We start from the raw sequence: 23,545 nt of genomic DNA, 5'->3' as shown, positions 1-23,545 counted from the left end.
ACAACAGATAACGAGGGATCAACAGGTGCTGGGGATAAACTAATAATGAAACACAGGTGAAAACTAATGAACTTATAATGAAATAAACCAAGGGAGGAAAAAAACAAACAAAACATAACACAACTGTGACAGTTATGAGGAAATTGAGGAGTGTTGATTTATCTGTTATTGTTGTAAACAGATGTGGAGCTGATCTTAAATGCTTTACAACGTCAAGAAACTAATGTCTGTTGTAAGAAATGTGTCAAATAAGTGGACTGTATTGATGCACATGTGCATTAATGCGGGTGAAACAATTGCTGTAATTATCAGAAAAATCTTTGATCTGATGACTGAATTTGGATATTCTATTAAAATTTTTGACTTCTAATGTATGTGTATGTTTGTAACTGATTTATGTGTAATTGCAAAATCAAGAAATGATCAGACTGATGTTTGTGAGATTATTGAATCACTGGTTGATTACATTCTTGAGAAAAACATTGTGGTGTGTATAAAATTCCTAAACAGTCTAGATGATGTATTTTTCTTTAACTGTTTTTAAATAAAAACCCACAACACTAAAACTATGTTTTATTCTTTTGTGGATACTGGTGCAGCATTTTGTCTGAAGAACAAATGAAAAACATTTATTACACACGTACCCTGGTTCTTTAGGAGGTAAAAAAAGACGCTGTTTTAAAAGAAAAAGGTGTTTGTTAAAGTGGTAAATCAAAATGGCTCTCCGGTTAGGATAATTACACACTGCTCCTCTAAAATACAAAAGGAATCGGGTTTTTGTCTATGTTATTGACATGCAGTTCCAGGCCGATCTAGTGGACATGTCGGCATTTGCCAAAGAAAAGTCAACAACCACTTTCTTTTTACATGCATAGATCTTTTTAGTAAATATGCTAGGACGCATGTGTTAAAAAACAAAACTGATGTAGGAGTTGCTAAAGCCTTTAAATCCATACTTGAAGAAGGAAGAATTCCTGTTAAGTTATAAATGGATGAAGGAACTGAATTCTTTAACAAACACTTTCAAAAATTCACAAAAAAGTATAACATTCCACATTTCGCAACAGCCTCTGAATTAAAGTCATGTGTTGTTGAACGGTTTAACAACTCAACTCAACTTTATTTATATAGCGCTTTTTACAATTTTCATTGTTACAAAGCAGCTGTACATGAGACACATTTAATACAAGAAAAACAACTAAAGGCATATACCTGTAAAAACAAGAAAAAGGTGAAAACAACAAAAGACAGACATACAAATGCTCCACACACACAATATGCATAAATACTTACACACATTGACAAAGACGCACACACGCAAACACACTCGCACACACATACAGTGAAAGCACACATTTGGGATAAAGGAGAGAGAACCACAGGTCAAATGTTAAACTGACTATAAATTCTTATATGCAATATTAATTATGTTTAACTTCTAAATTCTAAAGCAGCCCCCCTGGCCAGGCAAATAGTGCAAAACAGTATGCAAACGGTGGAGAGGAACCCAAAACTAGAAATCGAGAAAAAAAAACTCATGAGAACCCAGGCCCAACCAGGGGATTCCAGTTCCCCTCTGGCAAAAGCTGCTGCTGCCTCTGCACAAGCTCAACAGTGCTTGCACAACAAGGCTAAATAAAAAATAAATAAACTTACTAATAAGGTAAATTATTTATTTAAGATTATCATTAACAATCTAATAGCATTTGAAGTGTTGTAGAAAAATCGTGTCAAGTTGCCGCGTCCTTTATCGAACTCTATCCTCTTAGCTCTTGTCAGGTCACCGCTTCCCATTCTCAGTTCTGCTATCAGGTCTGGGCATGAACTGCATCCTGCGGTAACCTTGGAATAAAAAGACAAGACTGGCTGAGAGTAGAGTACTGTTCTGCACTCTTTGATGCAACAAGTACATCATTTGTTGTTGGATGTAACAGAACCTTAAAAAGTAGAATGTGGAGGTATTTAACAGCGACAAACTCAAAACGCTATATCAACATTGTAACAAGGTTCAAAGTTGGGAAGGAAGGAGGCAGGAACCAGCGAACATTTTAATAAAAAAATTTTTTTAAATAAACAAGCAATAACACGGAAGTAAAAGACAAGCCACAAGAACATAAATACAAACGTAAAACATATGTCCGGGCCCGGTCCTCTCGCATCAGCAGTCCTGTCGCTCATCCTGTTATGCTCCCGATTTCCTCCCTGAGATATTAGAGACCGGTGTCCGCACAGCTGATTCCAACTATCACTCACCCCACCAGCACCGCCCCACGGCTCTCGTCCCGCCTTCCTCACCACAGACATACTTCAAGACATAACTCAGGGGTACAACGCCTGCTATCATAGGAGCTTCAGGATGAGGCCGATTGATGTAAACAAAAAAAATGAATCTGTGGTGCTACATAATCTATATGGTGATAGCAGATCTTGCCGTGTCAAACCCTCATTTAAATACAAAGTTGGTGATGTCGTTTGAATTTCTAAAGTTAGAGGTCCATTTACCAAAGGCTATGAGGAAAACTACATGCAAGAGTTTTCCACCATAACCACATGTATCCCACGAGACCCACCTGTCTATAGATTGAGTGATTACGACAGAGATGTTATCGAAGGTGTTTTTTAGGAAAAAGAAATACAAAAAAATGTAGTAGGTAAAATTAAGACATTTAAAGTTGAAAAAATTTCAGACAAGAAGAAGAATGGTAACAAAACGTTATTGCTGGTACAATGGCTCGGATGGCCTGTGAAATTTGCATCATGGATTGATCAAAAAGAATTGGGAGATGTACAGACGCCATAAAACAAAATTACCTGCCTGGAATGAATACATTTGTGTAAAACCTACTATGGCTGATTTTGGATTTTATGTTACACTCCCCTGCAATGCATTGTAACACAATTCAATAAAATGGAAGGAAGGAGACGGGAACCAGCAAATATTTAAACATTTAATAAAATAAGCACAAAGTAAGAAGATAGCCGGCAGCCCCTCACGAACGACTGCCGGCGAATAACACAGAACATAAACAGCCGGCAACCCCTCACGGACGACTGCCGGCGAAAAACACAAACCACAACTAAAAGCCAGGCCTGGTCCTCTCTCATTGACGGTCCAGTCGCTCGTCCTCTTATGCTCCCAATCTCCTCCGTGATACGAGACCGGTGCGCGTACAGCTGACGTTCGTTATCAGTCACTCACAGTCTCGTCCCGCCTACTTCACTACATGCATCTTTATCTGTTTATCCGGAGCATAACATTTCAAATTTTACAACCCTCTTAGCGAGAACTATAAACCTAAAAGGAGAATGGGAAGTAGGATTGATTGAATTTGAATATCCGACGTCATGGTACACATTTTATGAAGACGATGCTGCTTTTTTTCTGGACCATGTTGGATCCAGAACAATATATAGGGATAACCACAGAGCTGATAATCCTCCTAAAGACAAAAACATTGGGATTTTCATCAACAGAGATCCAAAGATGTTAAAAACACACTTTGCAGAATAAAGTCTGGATATTATGACGACATTGTTTTCTTGATCAGGGAGATCAATACAAACCTGCCATCGGGTGTGAGTTTTGGATTCAACCACGTTAAAATCAAGATGTTTCTGAAAGGTCCACAGATTACATCATTGACATTTTACAGAGAGCTGTTTATTATTTTAGGATTAAACCACGGTGTTGCTATAGAAACCGGAGACCAGACTGTTACGTATTCAACCCATCAAGCATACATAAATGGAGGATTCTATACAATGTATATATACACCGATATAATAGAATATCAATCAGTTGGTGATTATCATGTCCCTCTATTAAGGTGTGTACACATAGAAGGAAAGAGTAACAAGGATTTCTGTGTTAGATACGACCGACCGCATTACGTGTCATTTAATAAATCTTCCATCACCGAGATAAGCATACAAGTGAAAGACGATCAAAATCAAGACTTGCGTTTCGGTTATGGAAAGGTCTGTGCTAAATTACACTTTAGACCCTTAAAACAGTAAGTTTTTTAGAAAAAGGAACTTGGAAAATCGTGTATTTCAACAACAACAATGTTGATCCAATGTGTTACTTGGCATATTACCAGAATCAGGAAGTCAATGGACTCCCTGGTTATGCAGGGGGTGGGGTTATGTATGGAGCTGGATGGGGTGGACTTTTCCGCAGTCTCATTAGAATGGCTGTATCCCTTCTAAGACGTGGATTTAGCATAGCCAAAGACAACCGAAGAAAACATCAGTTGTACAACGAAAGCGCAAGGCTACAACAAGTGATGCTGCTGCAAAAAGAGTAAAGAAATCTGTTAAAATAATATTTTAGATCATGGTATTACAACACAGCATGTAAGAAGAGTGTATAAAAACCGAACTGAACCTGTTTACAGTGCCGCTGACTCAAACTGCTATTGAAAAAAATACATTTATAGAAGTACCACCTTTATCTGCTATTTCGGACTCAACAACTTTGGAATTTTTTGTTGCTGGAACTGGTGAGGACTACGTCGATCTCAACAGCACAAATCCTGATGGTACAGATATTGCAGACGGAGCTCCTGTGGGGCTTATTAATTATCCAGGAGCAAGAATATTTGTTGATGTGTCGCTTGGCTAACATCTTATAACACAGAGTTCAAGGACAGATCCTTATCGTTGTATAATAGAGTTGCTTAAAAATTATGGAAAAGATTCCCTGGAAACACTTTTCTCTGCAGGGCTCTTTTACAAAGATACGGCTGGGCATTTGGACACTCCTGACCCTGCAGGGGGTAATCATGGTCTGACAAAGAGAGCTGCCTTTACCAACGGCAGCAATGTGGTCCAGCTTCTTAAACCCATACATAGCGATATTTTCTTTCAAGAAAAACTGATGCTTAATGGAGTTGACATTAAAATACGGATGACAAGAGGTAAAGACGAATTTTGCTTGATGAGGAGTGACAATGTAGCCTATAAACTAAACATCCTGTCAGCATCGCTTTTTGTGAAAAAAGTGTCAATATCACCATGTAAGGTTGGGCCATGCACAAGCCCTGCTCTCAACCACCGCCAAGTACCCCATTGACAGAGTATGCTGAAAAGATGTTTCTAGTACCACACAGCCATATTGGATAAGATCATGACTGGTACACCGCGTGAGACTATTCAGCAGGTCGTGGAGAATGACTTGGACTTGACTATAAGAAATATTCTGCACCGCCCTGATCTGGGATCATATAAAAAAGATGTACACCGCTGTTTTACAGAGATTTTTAACAATCTCTAAACAAGGTGACAGGGAATCCAACACAATAACCTTTCACAGTCTGACTCCGTTGAAAATGAAAACCCTTTTCCACGTGCCTTTTTCTAAAAAACTTAATGTTTCACGGGTCTAAAGTGTAAATTTTAGCACAGACCTTTCCGTAACTGAAACCCACTTCTTGATTTGAATCGTCTTTCACTTGTATGCTTATCTCGGTGATGGAAGATTTATTAACTCAACTCAATTCAACTTTATTTATATAGAGCTTTTTACAATTTTCATTGTCACAAAGCAGCTGTACATGAGACATATTGACTAAAAACAACGAAAGTCATATACCTGTAAAAACAAGAAAAATACAAATGCTCTTCACACACACACACACAATATGCATACATACTTACACACATAGACGCACACACGCACAGTGAAAGCACAAATTTAAAATAAAGGAGAGAGAAACGCAGGTCAAATATTAAGCGGACTATAAATTCCTATATGCAATATTCATTATGAGTTTTTGGACCTCGTAATTCCAAAATCCTGGGTACGGCCCTGTTCATGCTTAAGATAAATAAAAAAATTCAGATCACATTCACTTTTCAAAATTGTACTATGATCAGCAATGAATTTATATAAAGTGCCTGTGGTTGTCTTTCTCAGGGGTAAGAGCATTGCGTTAACAGCGCAAGGTTGTGGGTTCGATCCCAGGGGACTGCACATACCTATGTATAAATACATAGGATAATGCAATGTAAGTCGCTTTGGAAAAAAGCGTATGCCAAATGCATAGATGTAAATGTAAATGTTATGATTACAAGAGATTTTAAGGCACTACTTTCCTGTAGCTCAGTGATAAAAGCAAGGTTGTGGGTTTGATCCCAGGGGATTGCAAATACCTATGTAAAAAAAATGTATAGGATAAAACAACGTAAGTTGCTTTGGATAAAAGCGTCTGCCAAATGCCTAAAATGTAAAATGTTTTTTGTGACCTTTGTAAAACTGCTTTGAAACAACATGTACTGCAAAAGTCCTCTAAGTGCAGAATTCCCCTTTTCCTTAAACAATTTATGTGAACACTGTTAATTCTTTAAATATTGTTCAAAGAAACAAGTCGTCATGACCTAAACCCTCTGCATTTTTTATAATTTTTCGGAACCAGACTAAAATAGGGATCAATAATAAGGAATCTAAAATATTCTGTGAAAATGAAGATTGATATGTGTAGGTATTACCACCCCTCATTGTGCTCTTGTCCCCCTTTGCCAACCCATGTATAAAATCTTGGACAGGCCCCTATAGTAACCTAATTAATGCTTGTAAAAGCGAAGCAGACGCTCATTTTAACCGGTCCGAAAACACAAACTTGTGCCGTGGGTTTCCTTGCACCAACTGCAGCACATACCTGAAGAAGGCTGATGACACGCGACTGAGGTAGGCTATGAAAAAATTACGAAACTAAAATAGGCTAAGTAAGTTTCTCTATCGATCATCTTATTTTGACTTGATCATTATAGCCCCTGTAGATGGATATCAGTCTCAGGCATTGAAGGAAAAGGTCTGAGGAAAACCTTTGTTAAGTCTGTAAATTTGCATTGTTGCTATTAATGTTCAATTTACTAACTCCAGTTTAGGAACTTACAGAAAAAGTTGTCTTGAACTCTGAAGGTGAATTAATGACAGAGGGATTTACTGCAGTTATGTGAGTCTAAAATATCCTTTAACCATAAACTAATAAACATTAAACCCTTGAAATTTCTGTTAATAAATAAATGTATTTTTTGTTAAGTTTGTAGTAAAATAGTAGGACTATACATATTGATCATGTGCACAGCAAAATGAAATACAATTAAATAGCACAGACACTTGCCAAGTGAACCTTGATCTAAGGAGTGGCTTTTGATTATTTTACACCTGCGGGCGAAGTACACTTCCTGAAAACAGAAATCTAATTGTAACATGTCGCTTAGCCTACTTGCTGTGAACTTTTAAGTTATTAGAAACATTTTGATGGAGGTAAGTGTTTTGAATTGTCGTCTTCCCTAAAGATTTTGTGATTATATTTCTATGAAAACAATATTTTATAATGTTTATATTGAAACTCTGTTTTTCTTTTCTTTTTCAATTTGGTTCTGGCTATAATTTAATCTCTTGTACACAGCACTTTGTACAATGTTTTTTGATGTTAGCGCATGTAAAGTATGTGAAGCTCAATGAGTGGATTTTGCGGTGCAAAGATTTTTAAGCTTCAGTTTTTGTTTACAGATACATTTTTATCGACCCATAATGATAATAATGTGTTAATCTGTTAATCAATCAGATTCATCAGTGGAGATCAGATTTATGTGATTTTATGGATGGTTCACAATCACTCAGAGATGGAGATTATTCTCCAGGATTGAGGTATTCTAATTAAAGATAAGTACACCTGCTTTTCTATCCGTAATCAGACCTGAACACTGACTGTCTGTATGATCACATCCATCTGTATAAACATCTGATCCATGACCTGTCAAAGAGACTCAAAGACTCTAAACAGGAGCAAACAAACAAACCCTTGCAGGTGAAGTCAAAGCAGCCCTAACTCAAAAAAACACACTTCCAAATTTAACAGAAACCACACAGACAAAGACAATTCTTCAAAAACCACACAACTCCTGCAGAACATCACACAAGATCAGAAAGCAAATGAGTTACAGTAAGTCTGCCGGGGGATGTTGGAGTAAACCCATCAACACGTCCACAACATCCAGACGATCATCTGCTCTCACATTCACACTGCTCTCACATGTAAGTTTACTACAACAAAAATAAACACTTCATGTGACCATCATAACATGACTTACAGTATTGTGCTATTGAGTTTGAATTAAATATATAGTTTGGTGATGAAATCTCTTTGTATTTCCACGTCTTTGGCCTGAAGTGGAGAAATTCTGACTTCATGAGAGAAATGAAACAATAATGACAATCATATAAACACAAACAAATACATGAAACATGTAGCCAGGTTTAATAATAGGACAGATGGGGTTCGCCCTTGAGAACCAATCAACTCTGACTAGATAGAAGGGCCAATGAAATTTGGTGAATGAAAATTTGCATGCAGGTCTCCACCCCCGGATGTCCGGTATAAAAGGAAGCCAGCGTGCAGCATTCATTTACCTCTTTTTCTGCAGAGCCTGAGAGCCTCTCAAGACTGCAGCAGAATACGATACGTGTTTGTGGCATAAGGGACACAACGCCTCGTTCCCTCCATCAGGGAACTGAGGTTACATACGTAACCAAGACGTTCCCTTTCTGTCGGTCTCTCGACGTTGTGTCGAGAACGACAGATGGGGTTGCCTATGGAAAACGTCACAACGCTGTATCGCGTCACAATCTCTAGCGAAGCGACAGTAACAGGCCTGGGCGTGTCAGCTCGAAGCTTTCGCGAAACTGTAACCTTCCAGTGTGGTGGTCGGGGGTTCCAGAGCTTTCTTGGAGAAAGATGGGTACAGCCCTGACCGGTAACCTTTCACGGACGGAGGCCTTATCTCTCCTGAACACTGTCCATCCGGCTCTGGTTTACACCGGGTAAGTGCAACTTCCTTAAATAGGGATGCGCTGCAGAGACCACCTCCTACCCGTGGGGAGGAATATGGTGTACATATGTATGGTCTCGTCCTTGGAGGAGAACGCATGGAATGTGCGGACTGAGTAGTTAACCGCGAGGTGGAGGTCCACCTGGGGAAGCTCATGGGTTACCAGGAGTGGGAACCATTCTCATGAGGATACATCAGAAGGAACAGCCCACGGAGGGGGTGTTAAAGACATCCGGTAGCACTAGGTCCGGTTAGAGCTATCTGTGATAGTTCATATGGTATCCCGGCCTAAGGGGGAAGGCTGCTCTGCCCAGCCAGCCCCCAGGGTTTGCTTCCTTAGTGATGGATGGAATGCCTGTTCTTAACCAGTATTTGGTTAAGAAGGGAGGTTGTTGAGATACCTATTCTTAGCCATATGTTTGGGTAAGAAGAGAGGTAGATAGCACACTGACCCAACCACAGGAGGGTGGAAAGGTGCTTTCGCAGGCATTCGCCCCCCCCGGATGCCAGTCCTACATGTCGCCACGTAGGACGTGGGCTGACACCGGGTTTACGCACAGGTTGTTAACCCTTGCGAAGGTGTTTGGGCGTAGCCCAACCCGCAGCTCAACAGATGTCTGCTAGGGAGGCGCTTCTGGCTAGTGCCCAGGAGGTGGCTATACCCCATGCGGAGTGAGCCCCTGCCCATGGGCATGGGAGATTCTGAGATCGGAATGCCGTCGTAACGGCATCCATGACCCAGTGCGCCAGCATCTGCTTGGAGACAGCCTTCCCCTTCTGCTGTCCTCCAATGCAGACATGGAGCTGGTCAGAGCATCTGATCTCTGCTTTCGGTCCGGGTAGAGGCGCAATGCATGCGCTGGACACATCACGAATCGTGTTGGGTCTTCCTCCCCGATGGGAAGCGCCTGCAAGTTCACCACTTTGCCCCAGAAGGGAGTAGTGGGAACTTTTTGGGCACGCATCCGGGCCGAATTTAAGGCAATCCGGGGACACGGAGGATGCTCGGAGGTCCCCTACCCTCTTGAAGGAAGCGAGCGCAATCAGGAGTTCCGTTTTACTCAGGTGAGGAAGATCCGTATGGAGCGGAGATGAGGTGGATTCCGTCCTCTCGTGCCCCTTAGGAACCTGGTGACTAGGTCGTGTCATCCTAGAAACTTTCCATCAACTGAGTCGTGATGAGTGTCGAAAGCGACTACATACACATTCAGTGTTGAGGGGAGATGTTAGTCTCCAGTGGGTCTTTCTCGTTGAGAGAGACACCAGGACGAGAAGAGGCGCCGTCTAGAGGTGTGTAACTGCCTAGTAAATGGGGCCCTAGCCTGGGTGATGGTCTCCGCCATACAGGGGGAGTAGCCAACTCAGGATCCCAGGTGTTCGAACACTCACACACACAACAAAACAAACAAGGTAGAGATTAACCCCGGAACCCAACAGTTCAATCGCACAATCGTTTCCGTTTAAGTAATGTTTTGCAACGTTTTGTCAAGGCTGAACAGAGCCCAAATAAATTATTGTACAAAATAGGTGAATGAATTTTCCATGCAGAAGTTATTAATTGTTTGATAAAATCTTATTTTATAACATTTAAATGAATGTACTTTTTTGTACTGATTTACATATACTTTTTCTAACAAACAAGAATATTAAAAGTAATATGTGATTTATCAGATCCATTCAGGGTCAGTGGAGGTGATCAGATTCATCAGTGAAGATCAGACTGATTTGACTAAATGATTCATGGATGATCCACTAACACTCAGAGATGGAGATTATTCTCCAGGATTCAGGTATTCTTATTAAAGTTTAAAAACATTTAGGTTGCATTCACATATTCTAAATCATAAAACAAAAGCACAATCAAATCTTAATATGTATATAATTCTTCATTTTCAGCATGTTTTTTAAACGAATGACAAAGAATGAATGAATAATTTACTTGAAATAATAATTTCCTTTGTTACAGATCAGTTCATCAAAATAGATCAGACTCACTTGAGATCAGCTGTGTGTCTGTGAAGAGTGAATGGTCTATGGGAAAACCACCAGAATTTAAGGCTCGAGACACATCACCTGATCAGAGGTACAACAGTTCTGTCAATTTATTTTTATTAAAAGAGACATCAGATGAAAACCCCACTTTTTCTGTGTTTAAGTGCTATAATCGGGTCCCCGGTGCACCTAGCAAAGCAGAAAATGTGAAAAATAAGAACCTAGTAAGTTTGTTTTGGTGAGTGTTTCCCTGCAAGTATCTGAGAAATCGAGCCGTTAAGATTTCGCTCCAATTGTGACGTCCGAAGTGGATTTTGTTATAATGTTAGCGCCCCTTAATCTACACTGTTCTACCCACCACGCTCTGCCATTGTTGTTTTCACAAGCGACATTGGTGTACTCCATGGCTGACGTTTTTGGACAACATGCAATGAAGTAGCTTCACATAGTCCAATCCTAGGTAGACAGAAGTGGATTTATTTTATTTTTACGGTCAAAGCAAATTAGCTCTCACGTTGCGTTTGTATAGCGCTACAACTTGTCAATGAAAATCGCTAAAATCCATGTAATTTAGCTGAGATCTGCAATGGATTCCATGGAATTTAGGTAAGCATACACAAACAACATAAGCGCATTAGGATGCGCTGATTGCTGTGACTGATTTTATTTTGTCTCCGAACGAATGATTTGAGACGTTTATGACGAAACTAACCGCAGGGAAATTCAGGAAATATAATTTAGCTAAACCATTGCCATGGGAGTACTACATGTGTGTTGTGTTGACACGCCAGACATAAGGGGGGTGGGGTCCAGTGTAACTCAATAACATTTAAAGAGACATGCCCCAAAACGGGTTGCAGTAAGCAGATCTGTTTTGGACGAGGAAGAGCGTTTTTTGACGAGACAAGAAGAGTTTTGTTAACACAGCCATTGAGTGTTTTTAATTAAAACATGTTCCAGACATTTCATGAAGACCCTAATAAACCATATCAACTTGTTGAATGTGCTCATCTGAGGAGACCTTTAACACCCATCAGTAATCAAACATCTTTTGTGTAATGTTGTGTTTATTGTTACAGATCAGTTCACCAGAAGAGATCAGACTCGCCTGAGATCAGCTGTGGGTCTATGAAGAGTGATTGGTCTATGGAAAAACCACCAGAATTTAAGGCTCGAGACACATCACCTGATCAGAGGTACAACAGTTTTGTCATTTTTTTATTTTTATTAAAGGAGATGTCACCCCACTTTTTCTGTGTTTAATTGTTATAATCGGGTCTCTGGTGTATTTAGAATCCCAGAAATCGTAAAAAATAAGAACCTAGTAAGTTTTTTTTTGTTCTGCCTTTCCCTGCAAGCATGTGAGAAATCGAGCCGTTCAGATTTCCCTTCGATTGTGACTTCCAAAGTGGATTTTATTAAAATGTTAACGACCCTTAATCTACACTGTTCTACACACTACGCTCTGCCATTGTTGTTTTCACAAGCGACATTAGTGTACTTGATGCCATGGCTAAAGTTTTTAGACAACATGCAATGAAGTAGCTGAACATAGTCCAATCCTAGGTAGACAGAAGTGGATTTATTTTATTTTTACGGTCAAAGCAAATTAGCTCTCACGTTTTGTGTGTATAGCGCTATAACTTGTCAATGAAAATCGCTAAAATCCATGTAATTCAGCTGAGATCTGCAGTGGATTCCGTGGATTTTAGGTAAGCGTACACACACAACGTAAACTCATTAGGATGCGCTGTTTAATGTGACTAATTTTTTTGTTTCCGGACGAATGATTCGAGACGTTTAAGACGAAACGATCATACAAAGTATATATTTTCTTCATTTAATAAATTTAATTATTAGTTAAATTGTCACATAACCTTAAACAGACAATTAATCGGCATTATTGCAATTATTTAATAGACAATTAATCGTCAGCCAAATTTCATAATCGTGGCAGCCCTATACATGTCTTCATTGTGTTGCCACGTTGTTTTGTAATTTTGTCGAGAATTGAGAGGATGTCATTTACAGCAGATTATTAGATTAAATTACATTAATCTATTGCTTTGAATTGACAACACAATATCATGTTAGTTCATAACTATCTACAATGTAGCTAATAGGTATCCATTTGTATCTCATTTGTTAATATGATCTTCTATAACGAAGGGAATGCCTATTGGTTTTAAAAAATATGTTTGTGTATTATTAAAATCTCAAAAATCAGACTTGGAAAACAGTTATAAATTTGCAAATGATTACAGTCAAAGGGAAGTAATATTTAAATCTGTTATAATCTGTTTACAGTTCTTATTGTTCTGAAGTCCTCAACACATTCAGGTCAAAGTTGAAAAAGAAGTTTGAGAGGTTGTGTGGAGGAACATCAGATGAGAGAAACCCAACACTGCTGAATGAGATCTACACAGAGCTCTACATCACAGAGAGTGAAAGTGGAGAGATCAGTAATCAACATGAAGTGAGACAGATTGAGACACAATCCAGGAGAACAGCAACAGAGGACACACCAATCAAATGCAATGACATCTTTAAAGCTTTACCTGCACAAGACAAACCCATCAGAAGTGTGCTGACAAAGGGAGTCGCTGGCATTGGAAAAACAGTCTCTGTGCAGAAGTTCATTCTGGACTGGGCTGAAGGGAAAGAGAATCAGGACGTCCACCTCATATTTCCATTTCCTTTCAGAGAGATCAATCTGATGAAGAATCAAACACTCAGTCTTTTAGATCTTCTTAATCTTTTCTTCCCAGAGACAAAAGAAATGGAAATCTCCAGTGGTGAATATAAACTGTTGTTCATCTTTGATGGTTTGGATGAGTGTCGTGTTTCTCTGGATTTTCACAGCAGTGTGAGGTTGTGTGATGTCAGTGAATCAGCCTCAGTGGACGTGATGCTGACAAACCTCATGAAGGGGAATCTGCTTCCCTCTGCTCTCATCTGGATCACCTCCAGACCAGCAGCAGCTGATCTCATCCCCTCTAAATGTGTTGATCGAGTCACAGAGGTACGAGGCTTCTCGGACAACCAGAAGGAGGAATACTTCCGCAAGAGAATCAGTGATGAGAGTCTGGCCAACCGAATCATCTCACACCTGAAGTCATCCAGGAGCCTCCACATAATGTGTCACATCCCAGTTTTCAGCTGGATTTCAGCCACTGTTCTAGAGAGAATGTTCAGTGAAGCAGAGAGTGAAGGAGAGATCCCAAAGACTCTCACTCAAATGTACACACACTTCCTGATCATTCAGACAAACATCAAACATCAGAAGGACTATGAGAATAAACAGAAGAATGATAAAGAAATCATCTTGAAACTGGCCAAACTGGCTTTTGAGCAGCTTGTGAAAGGTAATGTGATCTTCTATGATGAGGACCTGAGAGAGTGTGGCATTGATGTAGCAGACGCATCAGTGTACTCAGGATTGTGCACTCAGATCTTCAGAGAGGAGTTTGGCTTATATCAGGGGAAAGTTTACTGCTTTGCACATATGAGCATTCAGGAACATCTAGCAGCTCTTTATGCTCACACCACCTTTATAAACAACAACACAAATGTGTTCAAAACAATGAACAAAGTAACTAATATTAAGAAGTTCAAATCAATATTGTGTCATAGAGCTAAAGATAATCTTTCAATATCTGACCTGCATCAGAGAGCTGTAAATGAGTCTCTTCGGAGTAAAAATGGACATCTGGATCTTTTTCTTCGTTTTCTTCTGGGTTTGTCGGTGGAGTCTAATCAGAATCTTCTACAGGGTTTGATGCCACAGACAGTAAGAAGTTCTCACAGCAATGAGAAAACAGTCGAGTATTTCAAGAAGAAGATCAGGAGCAATTGCTCTCCAGAGAAATCCATAAATCTGTTTCACTGTCTGAATGAACTGGGTGATAATTCACTAGTGGAGGAAATCCAACATCATCTGAAATCTGGAACATTAAATCAATCCAAACTCTCTTCATCTCAGTGGTCGGCGGTAGCTTTTGTGTTGTTGACATCAGAACACGAGCTGAAAGAGTTTAATATCACTGATTTTGTTAGAGGAGAAAACAATCATGAAAAACTGAAAGTTATTAAGAATATGCTGCCTGTGATTTGTGAATCCAGATCAGTTCAGTAAGTGTGAACAGTCACTTCCCTCCTTAAACATTATTCATAAAGAAAATCCACAACAAATCTCTAGTCTTGTATGTCATGCAGTTTTTATTTTTCACACACTTAGAACTCTTCAAGCATTGAAACAAAGTCACTAGATAAAGAACTTAATGTTGCCATACTGTATTTAAATAATCAATTGAAAGTTCAATTTTATGTTGTATCAAACTCAAATGACTATTTCCTAATTTCTCTACAGGTTGAGTCGGTGTAATATCACAGATGAAGGTTGTATTGCTCTGACTTCAGCTCTGAGATCAAACCCCTCACACCTGAGACATCTGAATCTGTATGAAAATAATTTAGGAGCTTCAGGAGTGAAGCTGATCTCTACTGTACTGGAGAATCCTCAATGTAAACTGGATACACTGGAGTAAGATCATCTCTCTGATAGTCACACATTCATCGATTCATACAGTAGCAGAAAACATAAACTGCTTTTAAAACAAAGCAGAATTTATGGGAAATAAAAGAAAAAAAGTGATACGATCAGACGACACCCTTATGCTTGAACATCAGTGCACATGGCACCAGGACACCCTTGGCTGGAGGTCGATGATCGACTGGTTGTTTCATCTGACCTACGGCCGTCTTTCTTGGACACTCGGGTGAAGAGAGGGGCGGAGCTGTCAACTGATCACCACCTGGTGGCGAGTTGAATCCGATGGCAAGGGGGGAAGCTGGACAGACTTGGCAGACCCAAACGTACTGTGAGGGTCTGTTGGGAACGTTTGGCCAAATCCCCTGTCAGACAGATCTTCAACTTCCACCTCCGGCAGAGCTTCGACCAGATCCCGAGGGAGTCAGGAGATATTGAGTCTGAGTGGACCATGTTCTCCACCTCCATAGTCAACCCGGTGGTGGACTCCGGAAGTAAGGGATGCCGTCAAGCTGAAGAAGGAGTCCTATCGGGCCTGGCTGGCTCGTGGGACTCCCGATGCAGCTGACAGGTACCGATAGGCCAAGCGGACTGCAGCCCGGGTGGTTGGGGAGGCAAAAACTCGGGCCTGGGAGGAGTTCGGCGAGGCCATGGAGAAGGACTATCGGTCGGCCTCGAAGAGATTCTGGCAAACCGTCCGGCGCCTCAGGAGGGGGAAGCAATGCCCTACCAACGCTGTTTACAGTGGAGGGGGCAGCTGTTGACCTCGACCGGGGATGTCATTGGGCGGTGGAAGGAATACTTTGAGGATCTCCTCAATCCCGCCGTCACGTCTTCCATTGAGGAAGCAGAGGCTGAGGGCTCGGAGGCAGACTCGTCAATCACCCGGGCTAAAGTCACTGAGGTAGTCAAGAATCTCCTCGGTGCCAGGGCACCGGGGGTGGATGAGATCCGCCCTGAGTACCTCAAGTCTCTGGATGTTGTGGGGCTGTCTTGGCTGACACTCCTCTGCTGCACCGCGTGGCGGTCGGGGACAGTGCCCTTGGACTGGCAGACCGGGGTGGTGGTCCCTCTTTTTAAGAAGGGGGACCGGAGGGTGTGCTCCAACTATCGGGGATCACACTTCTCAGCCTCCCCGGGAAAGTCTATGCCAGGGTGCTGGAGGGTTCATGGGAGTTTGCCCATCCAATCCACATGTGTTTTGGGGATTTGGAGAAGGCATTCGACTGTGTCCCTCGCGGCATCTTGTGGAGGGTGCTCCGGGAGTATGGAATTCACGATTGAGGGAAGGATGGAACGGGAGATTGACAGACGGATCGGTGCAGCTTCTGCAGTAATGCGGTCGCTGTACCAGTCTGTTGTGGTGAAGAAGGAGCTGAGCCACAAGGCAAAGCTCTCGATTTACCGGTCAATCTACGTTCCTACTCTCACCTATTATATATTATATATTAAATTGATAGCTTAAGTAGTTCAGTTCTTAATATAAATCTTCAATTTAAATATCTTAAAGCTGCTTTAGGAAAAGTTCAGCTATTGATCAAACCCACTTCTTTAACTTCTGGTTAAAGCGTTCCTCTGTTGGACGTCTTGGTTACGTCTGTAACATCAGTTCCCTGATGGAGGGAACGAGACGTTGTGTCGAGCCGACAGATGGGTGTAATAAGACTCAATAAGGAGTCGGGAACCGGAAGACATTCAAAACATTAAATAACAGAAATAAAAACAGCCGGCGGCCCCTCACGGACGACCGCTGGCGAACAAAATATAAATAAAAATTACAAGACCATAAATACAAACTTAGCATAAGTTCGGGCCCGGTCCTCTCTCTTCGACGGTCCGGTCGCTCGTTCCTTTTATATGCTCCCTATCTCCTACGTGATTCGAGCCCGGTGTGCGCACAGCTGGCGCTCAATTCACAATTACTCACCGGACTCGAACCACGGCCTCGCCCCGCCTACTCTACTTCAATGGGGTTCGCCCCTGAGAACCAATTACTTTTGACTACTATAAAAGAGGCTAATGAAATTTGGCGAATGAAATTTGCATGCAGGTCTCCGCCCCCGGATATCCGGTATAAAAGGAAGACGGTGTGCAGCATTCATCTACCTTTTCTTCTAAAAAGGGCCTGAGAGCCTCTCACGACTGCAGCAGAATACGATACGTGTTGTGGCATAAGGGACACAACGTCTCGTTCCCTCCAACAGGGAACTGAGGATACAGACGTAACCGAGACGTTCCCTTTCTGACGCTGTGTCGAGCCGACAGATAGGGGTTCCTATGGAAAATGCCACAACGCTGTATCGTGTCACAATCTCTAGCGAAGTGACGGTAGCAGGCCTGGGCGTGTCAGCACGAGACTTTCGTGAGACTGTAACCTTCCAGTGTGATGGTCGGGTGAGCGCGACTTTCTTAATTATGGATGCGCTGCAGAGGCCACTTCCTACCCGGGGTGGAGGAATAAAGTGGATATAGACATGGTCTTGCCCTTGGGGGAGATCGCATTGAACGTGCGGACTGAGTAGTTAACCGCGAGGTGGAGGTCCCCCTGTGGAAGGTCATGGGTTACCAGGAGTGGGAACCAACTCACAAGGATACGTCAGACGGAACAGCCCTTGGAGGGGGTGTTACAAACGTCCGGTAGCACTAGTTCCGGTTAGAGCTATCTGTGATAGATAATATGTCACCCGGCCTAAGGGGGAAGGCTGCTCTGCCCAGCCGACCTACAGGGGGGGCTTGCTTAGTGATGGATGGAATGCCTGTTCTTACCCATGTGGTAGAGTAAGAAGAGAGGTAGATGGCACACTGACCCAGCCTGGTGGAGGGTGGGAAGGTGCTTTCGCAGGCATACGCCCCACCGGATGCCAGTCCTACATTTTGCCACGTAGGACGTGGGATGACACCGGGTTTACGCAAAGGTAACCCGCATCTCTACAAATGTCTGCCTGAAGGTCCGCTACCCTCTTGAAGGAACCGAGCGCCATCAGGAGGGCTGTCTTACCCTTAAGGTGAGGAAGATCGGACCCTCCGGGGCCCAGAGAGGCCCGCCAGGACCACATTAAGGTCCCAAGAGGGTATGGAGCGGAGACGATGCGGATTCTGCGTTCTCGCGTCCATTGGAACCTGGTGACCAGGTCGTGATGCCCTAGAGACTTTCCATCAACTGAGTCATGACGAGTGGTGATAGTGGCTACATACACTTTCAGTGTGAAGGGGGAGATGTAAGTCTCCAGTCTTGTTTGTAAGAAGGACAACACGATCCCGATCTAGCACCTCCGTGGGTCTTCTCGTTTAGAGAGACACCAGGACGAGAAGAGGCACGATTTATAGGTGTTTAACCACCTAGTAGATGGGGCCCTTGCCTGGGCAATAGTTTCCGCCACAGAGGGGGGTAGCCTGCACAGGATCTTCTTGTCTCGTCTAGAGACCAGACATGGAGGTTCCAGAGGTCTGGTCTGGTATGCCAGAACGTGCCCATTCCCTGAGAGAGCAGGTCCTCTGTCAGGTGAATGGGCCAGGGGGTAGTTGTTGTCAAGAGCATCAGCTTCAGTTCAACACTGACTGCGCGCGTACTGTGGACAGTTGCGCCGACATGGTGACAGAGTTGAGTTCCATACCGAGAAAGAGGATGCTCTGCACTGGGGAGAGCTTGCCCTTCTCTCGGTTGACCTGGAGTTCCAATCGATCTAGGTGCCGGAGCACCATGTCCCTTTGTATATACAACAGATCTCGCGAGTGTGCTAAGATAAGCCAGTCATCGAGATCTTTGTGAAGACCCGTGGAGACAGGGATAGACCGAAAAGGAAGACTCTGTACTGATATGCCCGCCTCTCGAATGCGAACCGTAGGAACGGACGGTGTCGAGGGAGGATCAAGACATGAAAGTAAGCGTCCTTCAGGTCGATTGCCACGAACCAATCCTGACACCTGATGGATGTCAGGATGCGCCTCTGCGTGAGCTTCACAAGCTGCCGTTCAGGGTACACAGATCTAGAATGGGGTCCGGATGGTTTGCCACGGCCGGTTGGGAAAAGTTCAGAAGAGCGAGTCGGGATGCGAGCGGCCCGTGAGCACTAGGATGGTGGGTTTACGCTCGCAGAGGCACTGGTGGACATCGAGCCCTTAGCCACCGACGTCACAGCCCGGGTAGCAGATGAAATTGTGGCTGGTTCCTGGAGTAAGACAGCCACCCTTGACCGCAGTTCTGGTCTTGATGACCATCTGCCCGCAGTGAGGGCAAGATGTGTCAATGAAAGCTGCTTCAGCGTGCTGGACGCCCTGACACCTGATGCAGCTATCGTTTCCGTCCCCCTCCTCAATGAGGTTGCCGCATCCAAGAGAACAGTGGGACATGCCGCGCTGGAGAATGCTCAGTCCTGAAAAGCAAAGCAAAAACACCTCTGGAACCGCCCAGGGGAAGGTCGCTGCAGGTTGGGACGATCTGCTGCTTCACGTCGTAGATCCCGCAATGTAGTCTTACAGCTTTTTGCAGTTTTTGTACTCATAAGCGATGGCTCTGAAGAACAAAGGGTAAATGAATGCTGCACGCCGCCTTCCTTTATTTCCGGACATCCGGAGGCGGAGACCGGCATGCAAATTTCATTCACCAAATTTCATTGGCCTCTTCTATAGTAGGCAGAGGGCGAACCCCATCTGTCGGCTCGACACAACGTCGAGAGACCGACAGAAAGGGAATGATAGTTTGTTTTACATTTCAGAAAAAAGCTGTGTTAACTCTATTGTAATTTCTTTATTTGTATCTTAAAAAATGGCAAAAAGAACCGATAAGAATACTGTTAAAGTACCGGACAGATAATCCCATCCCTACACCTTATTCTTGATAAGGAACTCTGGAGCAGTTGACTTGTGATAAAAACACAATCTGACCCAATAGACCAACAAAACAGACTGTATGAGAGTGTTTGTATTGATCTTTAAAGCTTCTGACCCCAACTTTAACATTCAAGCCGATCTTTTATTGTACATTTATGTGACAGCAAGAAGTACATCATACATATGTTTTAAAAAAATCATTTGAACAAGTAATAAGTTCTGCCGCTTTTATTTTAACAATATGAAAATGTAAATCTTGCGATGTCATATGATAAAGTCATTATTTTTAGTTAATAATTAAGTTGGGACATTCCTGCTGAATTGAGAGACTGAAGTGTTTGTTATTGTTCTCTACAGGTTGATCTGGTGTAATATCACAGATGAATGTTGTATTGCTCTGACTTCAGCTCTGAGGTCAAACCCCTCACACCTGAGAAATCTGAATCTGACTTATAGTAATGTAGGAGATTCAGGAATGAAGCTGATCTCTACTGTACTGGAGAATCCTCAATGTAAACTGGAGACACTGGAGTAAGATCATCTCTCTGATAGTCACACATGCACTGATTCTTTGTTAATCATGATCTATATTCATGTCCATGGGTTGGTTGGGGGGTATTTGGGATGCCATAAAAAACACAAACACAAAAACCTTGCATTATAAGTGTATTATGATTGTCAAAACATTTGAAAACAAAAATCGACATTACTGTATTAGTTGTAATTTTAGGTGAACCTTTAAATGTTGAGCGCAGATCAGACATGGACTTTAAATACAATGGTTAATAGATCTTGCCAATAAGAAACAGACAGATAAAGAAAAAGAGCTTCTGTATTAGAATTTATTGGTAAATTATGCATTTAAGTATTTGAAAAACATAAATCTGAATTAGGGAGTGAAGATAAGGAGATGCCAAACCAGTTGTGGTTTTGTTGGCCAAGAGCAGAGATTCGAATTGGATGCGAACGACTATAGAGAGCCAGTTCAACCTAATGAAGAGAGGAGTGAAGTGCACTCTCTTTGGCTCGTTAATGTCCACCTTGGATTTGCATTCTGGATAATGCGAAGAGGTCTGGTTGTCAAACTGGAAGACCTGCCAGTAGATCATTGCAATAATCCAGTCAGGAAAGTACAAGACCCTGGACAAGGACTTGCGTAGCATGCTCGGACCGTCCAGGTCTAATTCTCCTAGTATTGTAGAGGATGAATCTACAGGACCGGTTGGTGCTTGCAACATGATCCGTGAAGTTCACCTGATCATCAATAACCACTCCCATGTTTCTGGCCGTTCTGGGAGGAGTGATGGTTGATGAACCTAGTTGGATGGAAAGATTGTGCTGAGTCTTCGGGTCGGCCGGGATCACGAGCAGTTCAGTTTTTGCAAGGTTCAGTTGCAGGTGATGGTCCTTCATTCATAGCGAAATATCATTCAGATATGCCGAGATGTGCGCAGAAACTGCCACTGGTCACCTCACCTATTTTGACATTTAGGAGCGCTGTTAGACCACTGAGACGTTTTCAAATGTTTGTAGCATTAAAATACAGTTTGGCTTTTAGACAATTATTACATACAGGTCCTGTATAAGAAAACAAATGTGTGGTGTGAGAGCGTGAGAGTGTGAGAACAGCATTTTAATGATGAGGTCAAGATTTAAATTGATGATGAATGTTCTTCAGTGTAATATGCTTTTCATTGATGACATTCCCGCTGAACTGAGAGACTGAAGTGTGTGTTATTGTTCTCTACAGGTTGAGATGGTGTAATATAACAGATGAAGGTTGTTTTGCTCTGACTTCAGCTCTGAGGTCAAACCCCTCACACCTGAGACATCTGAATCTGTCTCATAATAATGTAGGAGATTCAGGATTGAAGCTTCTCTTTGAGCTGAGAGATGATCCACATTATAAACTAGAGACAGTGGGGTGAGTAGAGCTCATTTAAATATATGTTTCAACAGTCCAACAACTGTTAAAACTTTGAACTTGGAAATGACTCTGGTGCTGTTATAAGATAAGTGTATCTGTTTTAAGACATTTATCATAATTATTTCCTTATAATTAGCTTATTAAAATATTTCTACCCATCTCTACCCCTCTGCCTTGTCTAAGTTTGTGGAAGAATACAAATATCACTTAGTTTAAGCAAACCTATGTTTTTTTGGGAAATTGTTGCCCAACTGAAAACAAAAATAAAGGGTTTGCAAAAAAATTCTAGAGCACATAAGAGTTATGAATAATAAAACACAAGAGTAAATGTGAAGTGTAGAGATGAACACACTTGATGATTTATGAGTGCAGCACAACAATAATTAAATTCAATGAGTGTTCACTTTAGGATGTAATACTGTCATCTTGCTCTCCTTAACATATTATTATTATTTATGTGGAGGTTTATTATTTTATTTCCTGCTGTTTGTTTGATGATGTTCACCTCAGTGTTTGTGCACACAAGACTAGATGTTTATTTGGATTGGGTATTTTTGAAGCTCTTGATCATTATTATTGATAAAATCATAATCATCATCATCATCACACGTGTGCAGTGAGTGAACGTCTTGAGTGCTTCAGACAGTTCAGAAAACTGACTGACTTTATAAAATAACAAACCACAATATAGGGTATACAAATAGAGTGACAGATGAAACATATAAAACAGGTTAAAAATTAAAAAGAGGAAGATAAACAGAGTTTATTATATGTAGTTATGATACATTAAAGTTCTGCATTTTGTTTCTCTTTAGGACTCACAGGTTACAGTAAAGTGTGTGTTTAAAGGTATCTGTGTGTTGTTCAGTATCATTTGATGGTGAATAAGAAGACTACACTATAGTGACATTACAGACACACAATCAACACACTCTAAAAATGGCTTGGTTATTTTTTAAACCATACCCTGGGTTGAGTCCGTTGGGTTGTTTTGTTGGGTTATTTTTCCACATGTTAAACACTTTATGGGTAGTTTTAGTTTTCAAGGTGTTGGGTTAAACCCGCTGGGTTAATGTGCTGGGTTGTGTCTGCTCACCGCTGGGTTATTTGAAGAGTCTCGAGCGATTATCGCCCTGAAGACGTTGAGTGTACTTCGCAACTTTCATTTTTATAAAGAACGAAGGGGCAAAGTCACTGGCTGGAGCAATTTAAAGCTAAGTTTTTTACGTTTTAATTGAATATTTATTGAAATAAGCATAATTTGTAATGTTTTGCAAGGCAACAGTATCTTAACTAACATTAGTGATGTAATTTAGACGACCAGCAACTGTTACCTCCACACTAAAAAATGCTGGGTTATTTAATCTACCCAACCGCTGGGTTATGAAATGGTTTACCCATTATGGGTT

At 41.7% G+C, this 23,545-nt stretch overlaps 1 protein-coding gene across 1 annotated transcript; it reads left to right on the top strand.

The window, feature by feature from the left end:
- Positions 1–10,578: 10,578 nt before the first annotated feature.
- Positions 10,579–22,970, top strand: LOC130428691 (NACHT, LRR and PYD domains-containing protein 3-like). Its single transcript, XM_056756882.1, has 8 exons — positions 10,579–10,628; positions 10,805–10,921; positions 11,910–12,034; positions 13,155–14,961; positions 15,200–15,373; positions 20,567–20,740; positions 21,960–22,133; positions 22,952–22,970. Exons 1-8 carry the CDS (start codon positions 10,579–10,581, stop codon positions 22,968–22,970), a joined length of 2,640 nt encoding a protein of 879 aa, XP_056612860.1.
- The last annotated feature ends 575 nt before the right edge of the window (positions 22,971–23,545 follow it).

Source organism: Triplophysa dalaica, chromosome 9 (assembly GCF_015846415.1).
Source record: "Triplophysa dalaica isolate WHDGS20190420 chromosome 9, ASM1584641v1, whole genome shotgun sequence".
In the NCBI taxonomy this organism is placed as follows: Eukaryota; Metazoa; Chordata; class Actinopteri; order Cypriniformes; family Nemacheilidae; genus Triplophysa; species Triplophysa dalaica.
Note: the sequence above shows the minus strand (reverse complement) of the source record. Positions and strands in the feature narration are given on the sequence as shown.

Excerpts from the sequence above, each read along its gene's own strand:
- LOC130428691 (XM_056756882.1), top strand. The coding sequence starts at position 10,579 with ATGGATGATCCACTAACACTCAGAGATGGAGATTATTCTCCAGGATTC. Across the intron at positions 10,629-10,804 it reads GATTATTCTCCAGGATTCAG|ATCAGTTCATCAAAATAGAT; the intron begins GTATTCTTATTA and ends CCTTTGTTACAG. Across the intron at positions 20,741-21,959 it reads TGTAAACTGGAGACACTGGA|GTTGAGATGGTGTAATATAA; the intron begins GTAAGATCATCT and ends TGTTCTCTACAG.